Source organism: Maylandia zebra, linkage group LG17 (assembly GCF_041146795.1).
Source record: "Maylandia zebra isolate NMK-2024a linkage group LG17, Mzebra_GT3a, whole genome shotgun sequence".
NCBI lineage: Eukaryota > Metazoa > Chordata > Actinopteri > Cichliformes > Cichlidae > Maylandia > Maylandia zebra.
In genome coordinates, this window is record NC_135183.1 from 8,416,083 (window position 1) to 8,438,339 (window position 22,257).

Below are 22,257 nucleotides of genomic sequence, written 5' to 3' on the forward strand. Positions count from 1 at the left end.
GGAATTTGAATGAAAACAACAGAATTTGAATGAAAACAACGGAATTAGAATGTACAGAACAGAGTTTGAATAAAAACAACTAAAGTAGAATGTACAGAACAGAATTTGAATGAAAACAATGGAATTTGAATGAAAACAATTGAATTTGAATGAAAACAACGGAATTAGAATGTAGAGAACAGAGTTTGAATGAAAACAACAGAATTAGAATGTACAGAACAGAATTTGAATCAAAACAATGGAATTTGAATGAAAACAACGGAATTTGAATGAAAACAACGGAATTAGAATGTAGAGAACAGAGTTTGAATGAAAACAACGGAATTAGAATGTAGAGAACAGAATTTGAATCAAAACAATGGAATTTGAATGAAAACAACGGAATTTGAATGAAAACAACGGAATTGGAATGTACAGAACAGAGTTTGAATGAAGACAACGGAATTAGAATGTACAGAACAGAGTTTGAATGAAAACAACAGAATTGGAATGTACAGAACACAGTTTGAATGAAAACAAAGGAATTAGAATGAACAGAAAGGAGTTTGAATGAAAACAACGGAATAAGAATGTACAGAACAGAGTTTGAATGAAAACAACAGAATTAGAATGTACAGAACAGAATTTGAATCAAAACAATGGAATTTGAATGAAAACAACGGAATTTGAATGAAAACAACGGAATTAGAATGTAGAGAACAAAGTTTGAATGAAAACAACGGAATTTGAATGAAAACAACAGAATTTGAATGAAAACAACGGAATTAGAATGTACAGAACAGAATTTGAATCAAAACAATGGAATTTGAATGAAAACAACGGAATTTGAATGAAAACAACGGAATTAGAATGAAAACAACGGAATTAGAATGTACAGAACAGAGTTTGAATAAAAACAACTAAAGTAGAATGTACAGAACAGAATTTGAATGAAAACAATGGAATTTGAATGAAAACAATTGAATTTGAATGAAAACAACGGAATTAGAATGTAGAGAACAGAGTTTGAATGAAAACAACAGAATTAGAATGTACAGAACAGAATTTGAATCAAAACAATGGAATTTGAATGAAAACAACGGAATTTGAATGAAAACAACGGAATTAGAATGTAGAGAACAGAGTTTGAATGAAAACAACGGAATTAGAATGTAGAGAATAGAATTTGAATCAAAACAATGGAATTTGAATGAAAACAACGGAATTTGAATGAAAACAACGGAATTGGAATGTACAGAACAGAGTTTGAATGAAGACAACGGAATTAGAATGTACAGAACAGAGTTTGAATGAAAACAACAGAATTGGAATGTACAGAACACAGTTTGAATGAAAACAAAGGAATTAGAATGAACAGAAAGGAGTTTGAATGAAAACAACGGAATAAGAATGTACAGAACAGAGTTTGAATGAAAACAACAGAATTAGAATGTACAGAACAGAATTTGAATCAAAACAATGGAATTTGAATGAAAACAACGGAATTTGAATGAAAACAACGGAATTAGAATGTAGAGAACAAAGTTTGAATGAAAACAACGGAATTAGAATGTAGAGAACAGAGTTTGAATGAAAACAACAGAATTAGAATGTACAGAACAGAATTTGAATCAAAACAATGGAATTTGAATGAAAACAACGGACTTTGAATGAAAACAACGGAATTAGAATGTAGAGAACAAAGTTTGAATGAAAACAACGGAATTTGAATGAAAACAACAGAATTTGAATGAAAACAACGGAATTAGAATGTACAGAACAGAGTTTGAATAAAAACAACTAAAGTAGAATGTACAGAACAGAATTTGAATGAAAACAATGGAATTTGAATGAAAACAATTGAATTTGAATGAAAACAACGGAATTAGAATGTAGAGAACAGAGTTTGAATGAAAACAACAGAATTAGAATGTACAGAACAGAATTTGAATCAAAACAATGGAATTTGAATGAAAACAACGGAATTTGAATGAAAACAACGGAATTAGAATGTAGAGAACAGAGTTTGAATGAAAACAACGGAATTAGAATGTAGAGAATAGAATTTGAATCAAAACAATGGAATTTGAATGAAAACAACGGAATTTGAATGAAAACAACGGAATTGGAATGTACAGAACAGAGTTTGAATGAAGACAACGGAATTAGAATGTACAGAACAGAGTTTGAATGAAAACAACAGAATTGGAATGTACAGAACACAGTTTGAATGAAAACAAAGGAATTAGAATGAACAGAAAGGAGTTTGAATGAAAACAACGGAATAAGAATGTACAGAACAGAGTTTGAATGAAAACAACAAAATTAGAATGTACAGAACAGAATTTGAATCAAAACAATGGAATTTGAATGAAAACAACGGAATTAGAATGTAGAGAACAGAGTTTGAATGAAAACAACAGAATTAGAATGTACATAACCGAGTTTGAATGAAAACAACAGAATTAGAATGTACAGAACAGAGTTTGAATGAAAACAACGGAATTAGAATGAACAGAAAGGAGTTTGAATGAAAACAACGGAATTAGAATGTACAGAACAGAGTTTGAATGAAAACAACGGAATAAGAATGTACAGAACAGAGTTTGAATCAAAACAATGGAATTTGAATGAAAACAACGGAATTTGAATGAAAACAACGGAATTGGAATGTACAGAACAGAGTTTGAATGAAGACAACGGAATTAGAATGTACAGAACAGAGTTTGAATGAAAAAAAAGGAATTAGAATGTACAGAACAGAGTTTGAATGAAAACAACGGAATTAGAATGAACAGAAAGGAGTTTGAATGAAAACAACGGAATAAGAATGTACAGAACAGAGTTTGAATGAAAAAAAAGGAATTAGAATGAACAGAACAGAGTTTGAATGAAAACAACGGAATTAGAATGTACAGAACAGAGTTTGAATGAAAACAACAGAATTGGAATGTACAGAACACAGTTTGAATGAAAACAAAGGAATTAGAATGAACAGAAAGGAGTTTGAATGAAAACAACGGAATAAGAATGTACAGAACAGAGTTTGAATGAAAACAACAGAATTAGAATGTACAGAACAGAATTTGAATCAAAACAATGGAATTTGAATGAAAACAACGGAATTTGAATGAAAACAACGGAATTAGAATGTAGAGAACAAAGTTTGAATGAAAACAACGGAATTTGAATGAAAACAACGGAATTAGAATGTACAGAACAGAGTTTGAATAAAAACAACTAAAGTAGAATGTACAGAACAGAATTTGAATGAAAACAATGGAATTTGAATGAAAACAATTGAATTTGAATGAAAACAACGGAATTAGAATGTAGAGAACAGAGTTTGAATGAAAACAACGGAATTAGAATGTACATAACCGAGTTTGAATGAAAACAACAGAATTAGAATGTAGAGAACAGAATTTGAATGAAAACAACGGAATTAGAATGTACAGAACACAGTTTGAATGAAAACAAAGGAATAAGAATGTACAGAACAGAGTGTGAATGAAAACAACGGAATAAGAATGTACAGAACAGAGTTTGAATGAAAACAACAGAATTAGAATGTACAGAACAGAATTTGAATCAAAACAATGGAATTTGAATGAAAACAACGGAATTTGAATGAAAACAACGGAATTAGAATGTAGAGAACAGAGTTTGAATAAAAACAACGGAATTAGAATGAACACAACGGAATTTGAATGAAAACAACGGAATTAGAATGTACAGAACAGAGTTTGAATGAAAACAACAGAATTAGAATGTACAGAACAGAATTTGAATCAAAACAATGGAATTTGAATGAAAACAACGGAATTAGAATGTAGAGAACAGAGTTTGAATGAAAACAACAGAATTAGAATGTACATAACCGAGTTTGAATGAAAACAACAGAATTAGAATGTACAGAACAGAGTTTGAATGAAAACAACGGAATTAGAATGTAGAGAACAGAATTTGAATCAAAACAATGGAATTTGAATGAAAACAACAGAATTGGAATGTACAGAACAGAGTTTGAATGAAAACAACGGAATTAGAATGTACAGAACAGAGTTTGAATGAAAACAACGGAATTTGAATGAAAACAACAGAATTTGAATGAAAACAACGGAATTAGAATGTACAGAACAGAGTTTGAATAAAAACAACTAAAGTAGAATGTACAGAACAGAATTTGAATCAAAACAATGGAATTTGAATGAAAACAATGAAATTTGAATGAAAACAACGGAATTAGAATGTAGAGAACAGAGTTTGAATGAAAACAACGGAATTAGAATGTACATAACCGAGTTTGAATGAAAACAACAGAATTAGAATGTAGAGAACAGAATTTGAATGAAAACAACGGAATTAGAATGTACAGAACACAGTTTGAATGAAAACAAAGGAATAAGAATGTACAGAACAGAGTGTGAATGAAAACAACGGAATAAGAATGTACAGAACAGAGTTTGAATGAAAACAACAGAATTAGAATGTACAGAACAGAATTTGAATCAAAACAATGGAATTTGAATGAAAACAACGGAATTAGAATGTAGAGAACAGAGTTTGAATAAAAACAACGGAATTAGAATGAACACAACGGAATTTGAATGAAAACAACGGAATTAGAATGTACAGAACAGAGTTTGAATTAAAACAACAGAATTAGAATGTACAGAACAGAATTTGAATCAAAACAATGGAATTTGAATGAAAACAACGGAATTAGAATGTAGAGAACAGAGTTTGAATGAAAACAACAGAATTAGAATGTACATAACCGAGTTTGAATGAAAACAACAGAATTAGAATGTACAGAACAGAGTTTGAATGAAAACAACGGAATTAGAATGTAGAGAACAGAATTTGAATCAAAACAATGGAATTTGAATGAAAACAACAGAATTGGAATGTACAGAACAGAGTTTGAATGAAAACAACGGAATTAGAATGTACAGAACAGAGTTTGAATGAAAACAACGGAATTTGAATGAAAACAACAGAATTTGAATGAAAACAACGGAATTAGAATGTACAGAACAGAGTTTGAATAAAAACAACTAAAGTAGAATGTACAGAACAGAATTTGAATCAAAACAATGGAATTTGAATGAAAACAACGGAATTTGAATGAAAACAACGGAATTAGAATGTAGAGAACAGAGTTTGAATGAAAACAACGGAATTAGAATGTACATAACCGAGTTTGAATAAAAACAACAGAATTAGAATGTACAGAACAGAGTTTGAATGAAAACAACGGAATTAGAATGTAGAGAACAGAATTTGAATCAAAACAATGGAATTTGAATGAAAACAACAGAATTGGAATGTACAGAACAGAGTTTGAATGAAAACAACGGAATTAGAATGTACAGAACAGAGTTTGAATGAAAACAACGGAATTTGAATGTACAGAACAGAGTTTGAATGAAAACAACGGAATTAGAATGAACAGAAAGGAGTTTGAATGAAAACAACGGAATAAGAATGTACAGAACAGAGTTTGAATGAAAACAACAGAATTAGAATGTACAGAACAGAATTTGAATCAAAACAATGGAATTTGAATGAAAACAACGGAATTTGAATGAAAACAACGGAATTGGAATGTACAGAACAGAGTTTGAATGAAGACAACGGAATTAGAATGTACAGAACAGAGTTTGAATGAAAAAAAAGGAATTAGAATGTACAGAACAGAGTTTGAATGAAAACAACGGAATTAGAATGAACAGAAAGGAGTTTGAATGAAAACAACGGAATAAGAATGTACAGAACAGAGTTTGAATGAAAACAACAGAATTAGAATGTACAGAACAGAATTTGAATCAAAACAATGGAATTTGAATGAAAACAACGGAATTTGAATGAAAACAACGGAATTAGAATGTAGAGAACAGAGTTTGAATGAAAACAACAGAATTAGAATGTACATAACCGAGTTTGAATGAAAACAACAGAATTAGAATGTACAGAACAGAGTTTGAATGAAAACAACGGAATTAGAATGTAGAGAACAGAATTTGAATCAAAACAATGGAATTTGAATGAAAACAACGGAATTGGAATGTACAGAACAGAGTTTGAATGAAAACAACGGAATTTGAATGAAAACAACAGAATTTTAATGAAAACAATGGAATTTGAATGAAAACAATGGAATTTGAATGAAAACAACGGAATTAGAATGTAGAGAACAGAGTTTGAATGAAAACAACGGAATTTGAATGAAAACAACGGAATTAGAATGTAGAGAACAAAGTTTGAATGAAAACAACGGAATTTGAATGAAAACAACAGAATTTGAATGAAAACAACGGAATTAGAATGTACAGAACAGAGTTTGAATAAAAACAACTAAAGTAGAATGTACAGAACAGAATTTGAATCAAAACAATGGAATTTGAATGAAAACAATTGAATTTGAATGAAAACAACGGAATTAGAATGTAGAGAACAGAGTTTGAATGAAAACAACGGAATTAGAATGTACATAACCGAGTTTGAATGAAAACAACAGAATTAGAATGTAGAGAACAGAATTTGAATGAAAACAACGGAATTAGAATGTACAGAACAGAGTGTGAATGAAAACAACGGAATAAGAATGTACAGAACAGAGTTTGAATGAAAACAACAGAATTAGAATGTACAGAACAGAATTTGAATCAAAACAATGGAATTTGAATGAAAACAACGGAATTTGAATGAAAACAACGGAATTAGAATGTAGAGAACAGAGTTTGAATAAAAACAACGGAATTAGAATGAACACAACGGAATTTGAATGAAAACAACGGAATTAGAATGTACAGAACAGAGTTTGAATGAAAACAACAGAATTAGAATGTACAGAACAGAATTTGAATCAAAACAATGGAATTTGAATGAAAACAACGGAATTAGAATGTAGAGAACAGAGTTTGAATGAAAACAACAGAATTAGAATGTACATAACCGAGTTTGAATGAAAACAACAGAATTAGAATGTACAGAACAGAGTTTGAATGAAAACAACGGAATTAGAATGTAGAGAACAGAATTTGAATCAAAACAATGGAATTTGAATGAAAACAACAGAATTGGAATGTACAGAACAGAGTTTGAATGAAAACAACGGAATTAGAATGTACAGAACAGAGTTTGAATGAAAACAACGGAATTTGAATGAAAACAACGGAATTTGAATGAAAACAACAGAATTTGAATGAAAACAACGGAATTAGAATGTACAGAACAGAGTTTGAATAAAAACAACTAAAGTAGAATGTACAGAACAGAATTTGAATCAAAACAATGGAATTTGAATGAAAACAACGGAATTTGAATGAAAACAACGGAATTAGAATGTAGAGAACAGAGTTTGAATGAAAACAACGGAATTAGAATGTACATAACCGAGTTTGAATAAAAACAACAGAATTAGAATGTACAGAACAGAGTTTGAATGAAAACAACGGAATTAGAATGTAGAGAACAGAATTTGAATCAAAACAATGGAATTTGAATGAAAACAACAGAATTGGAATGTACAGAACAGAGTTTGAATGAAAACAACGGAATTAGAATGTACAGAACAGAGTTTGAATGAAAACAACGGAATTAGAATGTACAGAACAGAGTTTGAATGAAAACAACAGAATTGGAATGTACAGAACACAGTTTGAATAAAAACAAAGGAATTAGAATGAACAGAAAGGAGTTTGAATGAAAACAACGGAATAAGAATGTACAGAACAGAGTTTGAATGAAAACAACAGAATTAGAATGTACAGAACAGAATTTGAATGAAAACAATGGAATTTGAATGAAAACAACGGAATTTGAATGAAAACAACGGAATTAGAATGTAGAGAACAGAGTTTGAATAAAAACAACGGAATTAGAATGAACACAACGGAATTTGAATGAAAACAACGGAATTAGAATGTACAGAACAGAGTTTGAATGAAAACAACAGAATTAGAATGTACAGAACAGAATTTGAATCAAAACAATGGAATTTGAATGAAAACAACGGAATTAGAATGTAGAGAACAGAGTTTGAATGAAAACAACAGAATTAGAATGTACATAACCGAGTTTGAATGAAAACAACAGAATTAGAATGTACAGAACAGAGTTTGAATGAAAACAACGGAATTAGAATGTAGAGAACAGAATTTGAATCAAAACAATGGAATTTGAATGAAAACAACAGAATTGGAATGTACAGAACAGAGTTTGAATGAAAACAACGGAATTAGAATGTACAGAACAGAGTTTGAATGAAAACAACGGAATTTGAATGAAAACAACAGAATTTGAATGAAAACAACGGAATTAGAATGTACAGAACAGAGTTTGAATAAAAACAACTAAAGTAGAATGTACAGAACAGAATTTGAATCAAAACAATGGAATTTGAATGAAAACAACGGAATTTGAATGAAAACAACGGAATTAGAATGTAGAGAACAGAGTTTGAATGAAAACAACGGAATTAGAATGTACATAACCGAGTTTGAATAAAAACAACAGAATTAGAATGTACAGAACAGAGTTTGAATGAAAACAACGGAATTAGAATGTAGAGAACAGAATTTGAATCAAAACAATGGAATTTGAATGAAAACAACAGAATTGGAATGTACAGAACAGAGTTTGAATGAAAACAACGGAATTAGAATGTACAGAACAGAGTTTGAATGAAAACAACGGAATTAGAATGTAGAGAACAGAATTTGAATCAAAACAATGGAATTTGAATGAAAACAACAGAATTGGAATGTACAGAACAGAGTTTGAATGAAAACAACGGAATTAGAATGTACAGAACAGAGTTTGAATGAAAACAACGGAATTAGAATGTACAGAACAGAGTTTGAATGAAAACAACAGAATTGGAATGTACAGAACACAGTTTGAATGAAAACAAAGGAATTAGAATGAACAGAAAGGAGTTTGAATGAAAACAACGGAATAAGAATGTACAGAACAGAGTTTGAATGAAAACAACAGAATTAGAATGTACAGAACAGAATTTGAATCAAAACAATGGAATTTGAATGAAAACAACGGAATTTGAATGAAAACAACGGAATTAGAATGTAGAGAACAGAGTTTGAATGAAAACAACGGAATTTGAATGAAAACAACAGAATTTGAATGAAAACAACGGAATTAGAATGTACAGAACAGAGTTTGAATAAAAACAACTAAAGTAGAATGTACAGAACAGAATTTGAATAAAAACAATGGAATTTGAATGAAAACAATGAAATTTGAATGAAAACAACAGAATTAGAATGTAGAGAACAGAATTTGAATGAAAACAACGGAATTAGAATGTACAGAACACAGTTTGAATGAAAACAAAGGAATAAGAATGTACAGAACAGAGTGTGAATGAAAACAACGGAATAAGAATGTACAGAACAGAGTTTGAATGAAAACAACAGAATTAGAATGTACAGAACAGAATTTGAATCAAAACAATGGAATTTGAATGAAAACAACGGAATTAGAATGTAGAGAACAGAGTTTGAATAAAAACAACGGAATTAGAATGAACACAACGGAATTTGAATGAAAACAACGGAATTAGAATGTACAGAACAGAGTTTGAATTAAAACAACAGAATTAGAATGTACAGAACAGAATTTGAATCAAAACAATGGAATTTGAATGAAAACAACGGAATTAGAATGTAGAGAACAGAGTTTGAATGAAAACAACAGAATTAGAATGTACATAACCGAGTTTGAATGAAAACAACAGAATTAGAATGTACAGAACAGAGTTTGAATGAAAACAACGGAATTAGAATGTAGAGAACAGAATTTGAATCAAAACAATGGAATTTGAATGAAAACAACAGAATTGGAATGTACAGAACAGAGTTTGAATGAAAACAACGGAATTAGAATGTACAGAACAGAGTTTGAATGAAAACAACGGAATTTGAATGAAAACAACAGAATTTGAATGAAAACAACGGAATTAGAATGTACAGAACAGAGTTTGAATAAAAACAACTAAAGTAGAATGTACAGAACAGAATTTGAATCAAAACAATGGAATTTGAATGAAAACAACGGAATTTGAATGAAAACAACGGAATTAGAATGTAGAGAACAGAGTTTGAATGAAAACAACGGAATTAGAATGTACATAACCGAGTTTGAATAAAAACAACAGAATTAGAATGTACAGAACAGAGTTTGAATGAAAACAACGGAATTAGAATGTAGAGAACAGAATTTGAATCAAAACAATGGAATTTGAATGAAAACAACAGAATTGGAATGTACAGAACAGAGTTTGAATGAAAACAACGGAATTAGAATGTACAGAACAGAGTTTGAATGAAAACAACGGAATTTGAATGTACAGAACAGAGTTTGAATGAAAACAACGGAATTAGAATGAACAGAAAGGAGTTTGAATGAAAACAACGGAATAAGAATGTACAGAACAGAGTTTGAATGAAAACAACAGAATTAGAATGTACAGAACAGAATTTGAATCAAAACAATGGAATTTGAATGAAAACAACGGAATTAGAATGTAGAGAACAGAGTTTGAATGAAAACAACAGAATTAGAATGTACATAACCGAGTTTGAATGAAAACAACAGAATTAGAATGTACAGAACAGAGTTTGAATGAAAACAACGGAATTAGAATGTAGAGAACAGAATTTGAATAAAAACAACTGAAGTAGAATGTGCAGAACAGAGTTTGAATAAAAACAACTGAAGTAGAATGTACAGAACAGAATTTGAATCAAAACAGTGGAATTTGAATGAAAACAACGGAATTAGAATGTACAGAACAGAATTTGAATCAAAACAGTGGAATTTGAATGAAAACAACGGAATTTGAATGAAAACAACGGAATTAGAATGTACAGAATAGAGTTTGAATGAAAACAACGGAATTAGAATGTACAGACCAGAGTTTGAATGAAAACAACGGAATTAGAATGTACAGACAACACGTTCTCACTCCCAAAGCGTAACATACGCTAGGTGACAAATCGTCAACATATTACGTTTTCGGCTACCCACCACGTTCCTAAATGATGACCACGGAAAAAGAACAGAACAGAGTTTGAATAAAAACAACGGAATTAGATTGAACACAACGGAATTTGATTGAAAACAACGGAATTAGAATGTACAGAACACAGTTTGCATAAAAAACAACGGAATTAGAATGAACAGAACACAGTTTGAATGAAAACAACAGAATTAGAATGTACAGAACAGAGTTTGAATCAAAACAATGGAATTTGAATGAAAACAACAGAATTTGAATGAAAACAATGGAAGTTTAAAACAAAAAACAGAATTAGAAAGAAAACAACGGAATTTGAATGAAAACAACAGAATTAGAATGTATAGACCAGAGTTTGAATGAAAACAACGGAATTAGAATGAAAACAACAGAGTTTGAATGAAAACAACGGAATTAGAATGTACAGAACCAAGTTTGAATGAAAACAACAGAATTAGAATGTACAGAACAGAATTTGAATCAAAACAATGGAATTTGAATGATAACAACAGAATTTGAATCAAAACAATGGAAGTTTAAAACAAACAACAGAATTAGAATGAAAACAACGGAATTAGAATGAACAGAACAGAGTTTGAATGAAAACAACAGAATTAGAATGTGCAGAACAGAGTTTGAATAAAAACAACTGAAGTAGAATGTACAGAACAGAATTTGAATCAAAACAGTGGAATTTGAATGAAAACAACGGAATTAGAATGTACAGAACAGAATTTGAATCAAAACAGTGGAATTTGAATGAAAACAACGGAATTTGAATGAAAACAACGGAATTAGAATGTACAGAACAGAGTTTGAATGAAAACAACAGAATTAGAATGTGCAGAACAGAGTTTGAATAAAAACAACTGAAGTAGAATGTACAGAACAGAATTTGAATCAAAACAGTGGAATTTGAATGAAAACAACGGAATTTGAATGAAAACAACGGAATTAGAATGTACAGAATAGAGTTTGAATGAAAACAACGGAATTAGAATGTACAGACCAGAGTTTGAATGAAAACAACGGAATTAGAATGTACAGACAATACGTTCTCACTCCCAAAGCGTAACATACGCTAGGTGACAAATCGTCAACATATTACGTTTTCGGCTACCCACCACGTTCCTAAATGATGACCTCGGAAAAAAGAGGAAATATGAGAACCGCCTGGACTCCATCTACACATGTTCGCTCTTTTTCTTCAAATCGCTTAGAAACACGCTATTTAACATCATTATAGTCCTGGTTAAGATCAGGAATAAGGTTATGGTTAGGGCTGGGAATAAGGTTAGGTTTAGGGCTGGAATACAGGGCTGGAACGTCTATTACCGCGGGAGCTTCATTGCACTGGATTCCAGCCATAACCCGCTGCGTACCATAAGAACGCCAAAGGTCTCCTTTCGCGTTCCTCAGGAACGCCGCGGGACGTGACAAAACGTCGACATGTTACGCCTCGGGAGTGAGAACGGGCTGTAGATGTTGTCCAACAGGGTGAGAGAGGGAAGCTCAGGTCCAAGAGAAAGCTCAGAGGGGACAGGGCCTTCTCTATTGCTGCTCCAAATCTCTGGAACAATCTGCCCCAGCACATTAGAGAGGTCCCTTCACTGTCAACTTTTAAAACACGTCTTAAAACCTATTTTTACTCCTTGGCATATGACCCTGATTTTATTGTTTTAATCTAATGTGCTGATTTTATTTATTTTAAATGTTATTCTAATTACCATTTTATACTATTTTATTTATTTATTTGCTATTTGTGGTTGAATTTTATTATTTTAAATGTCATTTTAATTATCATCTTTTAAAAATTTTTTTATCTTTATCTTTTATTTTTTAACTTATTCAATGTATCATTTCTGGCATGTCAAGTGTACAGCACTTTGTGTTCAGGTGGGAGTTGTTTTGAAAGTGCTATAAAAAATAAATTGCTTGCTTGGTGTTCAGATTTAAGACATGAAATTTGAAGTGTGGGCTGCAGGAGGTTTCATTCCTGTAAATAAAGGCAAGCAAAGTCTGCACCTCTTAAGGAAACCTGCTTGGCATTTAACATGCCTTGTTTGCGACAGCTTTCACAGGACCTTAGAAGCATTACTGTGATGAAAAGAAGTGGGAAAGGCGAGAAAAACTACAGTGACATGAATGTTCATCAGTCTACAATGAGCCAAATTGTCTGTAAATTAGGTGTAATTTAGGGCTGCTGCTCCTCTGCATTTGAGACATACTGCAGAGATCATCCCAAGGCTTCAATCCCAAAAGAGGTAGCAGCAAAACACCTGCAGACATCTGCACAAATAGGATGAAAACAGTAAGGAAACCACTGCACTCCAAGAAAACCTGCTCCTAAGTATTAAGCATGGAGGTGGTAGTCTCATGTTTTGCCACTGCGTTCTCGAGCCCATGACACCTTGCGACAATTGAAGAAATAATGAAGTTAAATTGCATGAAGACATTTTGTCAGGACAGCAGTCCATAACCTGGAGCTTGCAAAGCAATAAGAATACCAATCAAAGCTTTATTTGTCACATGCAGGTTGCCCTGCAGTGAAATGGGACCCCCCCCGACCTTACACATATAGCACAAACATTACATGGGGATACAGGTCGGAGATTGGTAGAATCAGAGAAAAAAACATTGAAATGTACACCACAGTGGGGAAAGTACAAGAGGAAAAAAAGAGACCCCTACTCATGCTGTGCTTCCATGGTAGGACAGCATGAGAACAGGAAACAAAAAAACTCCTCTGCAGAAAAAAAGCACATAAATGTCCACAGCACAACATTGTGAAGACATGACAAGCCACAGGGGTGGGTGGGGGGTGAGGAGTAATCCGAAGCGAACACAGCAGCCGCCCTGCACAGCGCTACCATTCCAGCGCGGCACACAGACCCGCCGTGTTCCCTCGCAGGAAACAAGCATCGAAGGCGTTGGAAAGGGAGGGGGGATGAGTGAGTGCCTATCAGTGTAAGTGTATGTGTGTGCGTGTCCATAGTTCAGCTGAGACCGTGTCCTTCGGCCTATCAGGCTAAGTAAACAGTCCTCCAGCCAATCCAGGTGTCCTTGCATGGGATGGGAAGAATAGCCGTAACACAGTCGTTATCAGGGAGTGATTGTTCGGCTCCAGCCTTGGGCCTGCAGCTGGCGCCGTGATGGGGATCCGCAATGTTCATGTTGATTTTGTTAATTTCCATGCGAGCAGCCCAGGAGAATTTTCAGGCTGCTCTTTAACACTCCGACGCTGGTCTCTCAATCCCGTTGGAGAGTCACGAGCCTCCCCATGATGGTATTAAACTTCTGTTCCATGGTGTTATCATTCTTTTGATTCTGAGACCTCACAACTGCAGTGATCCGTTCCTCGATGTCTTCCAACTGTCGCTCAAGGGTCTCATTTTGAGCAGGCCTCTCTCTGATGTTTCCCCCCATACGCTCAATGGTTTTGAGCCTTCACAGTAGCTGCAAGCGTCTCCAAGATGTTGACCATATTACGTTCATTGTGAGAGGTTGCGCCTCGTTCCATTTCGATTCCAGTGGGCAGCCTTGGGGGGGTTTGAACAGCCGCTTCCGCTCTCTTATTTCTCCGATAAACCAGGGCTAAGCCAACTCCGATCAGCATGAACCCTGTTATCACGGTTCCGAATAGATAGATATCTTCAGCGTCCTCGATCGACAGTCCCGCCAGGCACATGATCCTCCAGTTCTGCCACCCGTCCATCGTGTATCCGGCAGGGAAAGTCCCTCCAGGGCACTCAGGCTCTCCCGAGCCCAGATTTCTCATTGAGAAAAGGGTGTCAATAGCATTCAGAGACCAGTTGATCAAATCCATAATTCTCTTTTAGGTTTTAGAGAACGACAGTGGGAGGCTATTCCAGGGAAAGTAATGCACACAAGACAAGACAAGGACATAGAGGCTAAGCAGGGAAGATAAGGGTGAGGAGGAGAGGAGAAAAGTGCGACCGCCTTCGCTGAGAGCTGAAGAAGAAATTACGAGTTAATTAGCACCAGAATAACTGGAAGACAGTGAAACAACATTAAGGTTTTGATTAGGTTTGACACTAATCCAGCTAAGATCCTGGGGTAGGACCTTCAAAGGGATTTTTTGATCTTCACATCCTGGGAGTTTTGTAGGAAGGAAGGCTCCACTGTTTCTCCTCAGCATTCTGCGTGTTGCGTAAGCACTTATTGGCCATATCTGATTGTTAACTTGTTTCACAAGTTATTGAATTCAAGAGTTAATTTTTAACTCTTTCCAGTCTTTGCCATAATTTCTTAATGTGTTCAATTAAGCAATGAAAAGCACAACTATGTGTGTTAATTAGCTTATTCAGGTTCTATTCAAGTTGAGTGAAATCATCTTAATTCCAAATGATTCACAAACTCCCTTTTTGAAGCTGTGCATAGATTTTAGAAGATCGGCTTGTCCTTCTTCCTGACACAGAAGTAAGAATGTCTCTCACTTTTGCATTGTTTGCATGTCTTTTGAGCTTGGGTAGATTAGGTTAGCAGGTGTGTTAAGAGCAGGGACATTTACATTATGACTAAATCTCTGCCAGACCCAGCAGATCTGTCAGAATGGTCTGCATCACGCATTACTCACTTTCTCTCTCTTTGAGGATTGTTCGATCATTGAAAGGCCAATTGCTCCAGCAACAAAGCCGAAACCCAGACTAAACTATCTACACAGATAATAATGCTTTGTTCTTTGGAGAACTCAAAATGTAACTACTGCATATGAAAAACCTTCAGGATCTGTTAAGGGGATGATGTCCTTGGACATACTGATTTGATTGACACACACTGGTTTTTTTGTTGTTTTTCTACTTTGACTATAACAATATGCGCTTTGACTTTATTTTTCCAGGTTCCAGGAGGTGCTGCTGAGTGGAGACCATGTGACCTCTGATGAAGATTAAAAGGCAAATGTGAGAGAAGAGTCAGCAAAGCTCCTGTTTTCCTTCTACCAGCTTTGCTTTTATGCTCTGAGTCATTGAATTGAAGTTGAGAAGATACAAGAACTGGCTGTTTGTACCAGCTAAGCTCTAGAGTGAGAGTTGACAGCAGCACCTATGCCCTGTATTTTACTGTGGGCTCAATACGCTGTACCGTCTCTTCATCTCATTTCTTAATTTCTTTAATTTTATAAAGCGGGTTTATTCACATCTGCACACTGTTTTTGTTATTTAGGGGGTTTTTTTGTTCAGGAAATAATTTAGTGTGACGTGGGAGTCGTGTCAGACTAGGATACGTTTTTTGGGGGGGGGGTTTAACAGTAAGAATTTGAATTATGTAATAAAATGTTTGTTAGTACTTTTGTTGTTTTGATTTGTTTTTTTTACTACTTGAAAACTAATTTAGCTAACCCCTAGTTATTTCTATTTTAATTTCAAGCAGGCTTGCAATTGTTTTTATGGTCTTCAGCAGTAGTTCTGCAGGCTTTCTGAAAGTCTTACTAGCATCCTGTTGCAAAAATGCAAATTTTGTTTTCACTCTTCTAATTGAAACTAGAAAGACCCAAAATGGAAGACTGTCTGTCATGTATTTACCTCATCAGAGCCCAGGCCTCAACATTACTGAAGTGGTGTTGAATCATCTTCACAGACAAGTAAAAGGCAGCCAACATCCAAAAAAGAGCTCTAAATGTCTGTTACGGAGCCTGGAGACTAGTTTGCCTAAGAGAGCTCAGCTTCATTAATTAATAATAACTTTTTGTTAAGCATAAGATTAAAGTAAATTAATCCCCCCCACACACAGACACATTTTCTCAACATATATAACATATATAAAACAGTAAAATATTAACAAAATAAACTATTTAAAAAATAGCAGAAGAAGAACGAAGGAAAAGAGGGGCACTGATCCTTTAGTAGCCAATAATAATAAAAGTGCAGTAGCCATCAGCGTGGCACCACATCTCACACAGCTCCAGCAGTCATGTGACTACGACTCAGTTTAACAGTAGCAAGCTTTCAGTCTTTTTGTGTCCAGTTTGGATACAAGAAACAAAACGAACGACAAACTTTTAAAACTGTAATATTAATGAATAAAAAAATCTGTATTTTGGGAATAAAAGCCAAGTTTGTTGTTTTATTTTTATTTATTTATTTTTGTTGACTTTGAGGTACTGTGACCTTTCGTTAAAAAACATATTTTTAGTATTATTTAAAAAAAATAGTTGAAGCTCATGCGTGATTATGCCCTTGCACTTGTGTAATAGAAACAGGACTCAAAATAGTATTTTGATGCGTAATTAACATTTTTTAACATCTGTTTTTAAGGTTTTGGGGTTTTATAATTTATGCAAATAGGTCTTTAAACTGTCACAGACAGTCTGCCTGCTGGTAACAGTGACTGTATTTTGGCAATGATTGAATATCAACCGATGACTGTACAAATCACTGTTATGTGTTTTCTACAGTCAGTGATACCAACAGGCGGCGCCATTAACCTGATATAGAAGTTGCTGTACCCGGACTTATTCAAAGGACGGACACATGAAACGGAAGCAACATCATCGCTTTTCCGGCATGCTCCTAGTTGAAGAGCAGCAAAGCGCCTCACTGCGATTTTTTCCACGATGTCTGTTAAACTAAATGCGCTAAACAGTGATTCTTACATTGACATTAGCCAATACAGAGACCAACACTTTAAGGTAAATGAGGAAGTGGTCTTTAGGAAGGCGGTGACTTATCGTAATTTACGGGAATGTAAATGTAATGTGTCTTTTAGCTAACTGTTAGCAAACAACAAAGGCGAGCGGTGCTGTGTAGTGGAGGTGGAGGTGACTCGGGAACAAACAGAACAGCAAAACACATCTCTGTATTTTAACCTGGCCTTAAAAACTCCTGATGTTGTTTTATGATGCTTCGTTGGGACTAAAGCGTGGCTAACTTATAACTTAACTCCTTGCTTCAACACAGGTCGTTTGAACGCTATAATGTCAACTTATTGAGAGCAATTTTTTTTAAACATTTGTAACGTTGCTTGTGCTTTTAGGGTAATCGCTATGATCAGGAGAAGCTTCTGAAGCAGAGCAACACTTTGTATGTGGGCAACCTCTCCTTCTACACCACCGAGGAGCAGGTAAGACACAAAACCTTCACCAGTTAAAGTAATAACTCGGCTTTATTGGAAAGTTGCTGAATTTCTTCTTCAAAGAGACCAATATGATGGGGAAAATTGCTGACTGAGCTATTAATACATTAGGAGACTCATTTATAAAACAGTGCATGTGATCTGTCTTCAAAACAAATATAGTTAGTCAAATATTGTCCTATAGTTATGCCAGCAAAACACCACTGGCATTACACATAAGCTTCAAGTGTTTATATGGAGCAGGTTATCTACTAATTGGAAGATTGTTGGTTTTCCTAAGTATCCTTGGGCAAGATGCTGAACCCCAAGTTGCTTTCCCCAATTGTGTGTGACTGTGCGATAGAAAGTGCTTGTATGAATGGATGAGTGAGCCATGTTGTGTGCCTGACAAAAGTCATGTAAAGAGTGGCATTTTAGCTGTTTTGAGCTTCACAGCAGCTTGACACTTTCAGCAGTACTGCACTCAAGCTGTCTTTGTGTTCAAGGGTTGGAAAATTTGATGGAAAAAAACTGAACGTCAATGTGTCGCACATAAAATATATGTCAAAAAACACATAATAGACATATTTTCAGTGTTGATTTTTCTGATAGTTTATCATAAGAGAAGTCCCAGAGTTGGAAAATTCACAGAAGATATTTTGTTAAATTTTCTCAAGTTTTCTAACTTTTTTTGCCACTGTGAACAGGTACACGAGCTGTTTTCTAAAAGTGGAGATGTCAAGCGTATCATCATTGGCCTGGACAAAATCAAGAAGACTGCTTGTGGGTTCTGCTTTGTCGAGTATCCTTCAAAAATATTTAATTCATGCTAAATGAAACTGTCAGTAATTTGACTGCCTTCAGAATAGGGCTGGGCAATATGGCCTAAAATCCATATCACGGTATAATTTTAGCACGTGTGGTAACGATATATATCGCGATATATTATTTTCTTCTGTATAACGTATTTTCCACACTATAAGGCACACGTAAAATCCTTTAATTTTCTCAAAAATCGAGAGTGTGCCTTATGTATGACCTACTGACCTCGAACTGATTTTGGCTGCAGAAATCTGTTAAAAAATGTTTTAGTGCAACTTTGGTAAGCCGCACTGCTTGATGGATTGTCAGAGCATTACGGCTGCCATAGTGAGCTTCGCAGAGTAATCTGGGTCCAAAACTCCGTCCTCTTCAGCTCCCAAAGTCAAATGAACACAGAGTTAAAAACGATCTAAATTCTTTCATCTTTAATAAAATCATCAGCGTTGCTGCTTTACCAGGTGTAACAATTAAGTTTAACATCCAGGCATCCATGAAAACAGAATTTATTACATTTAATGGAGTTACAAGTTAACAGGAAGTTAGCTCGCTAGTTTACACCTAAACATTTCATACCATGTTCTGACTGAGAGATTTTTGAAGCTAATTAAAACGTACAGCTCTGCTACCACTTCCAACATAAATGAAGACAGAAAACTAAACAGCAGTGGCGTTTACAGGGTTACTGAAGTTGGACTACCTGGTATATAATGTTGTGCTACGTGATTGCTAGCGACACAGCTATGTTAGCATAACATTAGCACAGTGAAGCTGGAGGATGAACGCCAACTTTTTTCCACTCGATAAAAGTTAACGTGAGGGATTCTGGTGGTCAGGGACAAATACAATCGCATAGCAGGATGCTATACATGGGCCAAACTTCAGTCAGGAGAACAACTGAGATTATTCATCCACAATACGAGGTTAGTTATCAATATACTGCAACAACATGGGAATAGAACAGCTGCGAGAGAATTCAACATTAATGAATCAATGATACGGAAGTGGAGGAAGCGCAGTTTTTGGCTTTCCTCATATTCTAAAAGTGCTTCATCTCTTTGCTATGACTGTCGCCCGGCATAATTTGCAGATGATTATGGTTGAAGCCGCTGCGATGCTTTCAACCAAAACAGGCACAGCTTGATGACATCATCAACATGCGGTAGAGCGGTATAGTCAAAATCTCTATCGTTGGCCATATTTATATCGTTTCTATCGTATATCGTTTCTATCGCCCACCCCTACTCCAGAATCCCCTTCAGAAGTTACCAGAACATCATGAATTGCACGTGTTGTGCCTTAACGCTGTCCCAGATACTACACCCGTGGAGATGCAGAGCATGCCATGCGCTTCATTAATGGCACACGGCTGGATGACCGCATCATCAGGACAGACTGGGATGCCGGCTTCAAGGAAGGAAGACAGTTTGGTCGTGGCAAATCAGGAGGACAGGTGAGGGTTAGGATATGAGTACTTTAATAAATGGAAGCAACCTGCTGTGGATGCCGACTGCTGGTTTATTTATTTATTTTTATTGGAGCAAACTACAAAGCTTAAAGTTAGTTCTGTGAGTAACTGCACTCGTATTTGAATTAATCCAAAAAGATATTAACCCACGACTAAAGTAATGTTAAAGAACATTGTCGACGTCTCTGATCTGGGCTTTAGAGCTCAGCTCACTGGTATAATTTAAACACTTAGTTGTTCATCTTGTTTATTTGAACGAAATCAGCCTCCAATAGATCATGCTGTTGTGATTCGAACCCTGCATAACCTGCAGTTTTATCACTTTGATAAAAATATTGTTTCAGTTTAGTTTTTAATGTTATGTTTTGTTTTGTTTTTTTTTTTACTGATTGTGAGATAAGAGTTTTTAAACCTCTTGACTGGGGTGCACTTTGTTACTAAACATTCAGATCAGCAACTTTCAATTCAATTTTATTTATATAGCCCGAAAAACAACAGCCGCCTCAAGCCGCTTGTCCAGACTTCAGTCCAGAAATGCTTGCGTCTGCTTTTCAGATCCATATCATATCAGATTTGTTTCGTTTAATGCGCCTTATCATCCGGTGTGCCTTATAGTCCGGAAAATACGGTATTTTACTCATACAATTCATAAATGAACTCACCAAAGTAGGGACACTTAATTGGTGATTGTAGTAGTTTCCATTATGTTGAGAGCTCAGGTTTGGCTGATGCTTTTTGCCTGATTGTCATCATCATGACATTCATTGTCTATCATTGAACACTTCAGCAATCTCTGCACTGCAGATATTTTGGACAACAACATAAAATGCAGCATACTATGACATTTGAAAAATGACACATACTGAAATGGCATTCAAAAAATCAATACACTTTATCATGGCATTTTAATACACCAGTATGATATTTAGAACTTAGAAAATAAATTATGCATGAATACCCATGGCCTTTAAATAGATGGCATTACCGTAGTAATGCATTAGCAAAATGAGCTGGTATATTATGCTGTTAACAAACACAACATAACATAATCATGTTTTATTTTGTCGAGCTTTCTGGGAGCGTAAACATGGCAGCAAATATTGGGCAAAGGACCTGATTATTGTTTAGATTTTCCTTTCCTACAAACACCCAGCAGTATGACTCCTGAAAATGTTTGTGTTGGAGCGTAAAAGTTTAGTCTTGGTCATTGAGAACAGCTCATTAACCCTTTACAGCCGATCGGAGCGGACACGCTCTGTTTTGCGTAACTATTTTTAAATCCCAGTAGCACTGCAACCACGTAAGCTAGCGCAAAAATTTTTTTTGCATATGAAACCGGAGTTGTAGTACTCACATGTTATGCCATCAGCTTGTCCTAGGTCACAGTTTCCTTCCACATAAAGCTTTGCAAAAACTGCATAAAAAGCGCTTGCAGGAACAAAAACATAATATTCCAGAAACACGCTGTGCCGGTCCGATCAGCTGTTCATAACACTTCCTACGTTGGAATAGACGTCAGCGCGAACTTTTGCATTTCCGCCATTACCTGCCCGAAACCGGAAGTGACGTCATTTTCGCGGAAATGTAGTCTTTTTTGCGATCAGGGCCTCAGGGCCTATACTGGTCTTTTTAAAAGTTATCTTTGACTTTATGACTTTCTGTGTCGTTTCTGGGATGCTTAGGACTCATACTGCACTGCTGGAAATAGTTTATTTTGATGCATATGCTGCTTTTTTGCAAATTTGCAGTATAATATTTATTTTCGTTTTTCCTGCAGTGTATAAAAATTGGTGTATTTCAAAAATAAAACTATGAAGACACTCAAAATAAATTTCCTGTGGTGGGAAACTATTTTGTGCAACTTTTTTATATTTAC

General features: G+C 34.7%; 1 protein-coding gene across 1 annotated transcript in view; it reads left to right on the forward strand.

Annotated features, from left to right (window-relative positions):
* The first annotated feature begins 17,504 nt into the window (after positions 1-17,504).
* The window catches only part of ncbp2 (nuclear cap binding protein subunit 2), a 5,760-nt gene continuing 1,007 nt past the window's right edge, over positions 17,505-22,257 (forward strand). The window contains exons 1-4 of the mRNA XM_014408528.3: positions 17,505-17,672; positions 18,017-18,103; positions 18,802-18,896; positions 20,228-20,366. Coding sequence (XP_014264014.1) covers positions 17,598-17,672; positions 18,017-18,103; positions 18,802-18,896; positions 20,228-20,366 — 396 coding nt within the window. The 5' untranslated portion in view covers positions 17,505-17,597. The remainder of the gene's footprint in view (positions 17,673-18,016; positions 18,104-18,801; positions 18,897-20,227; positions 20,367-22,257) is intronic.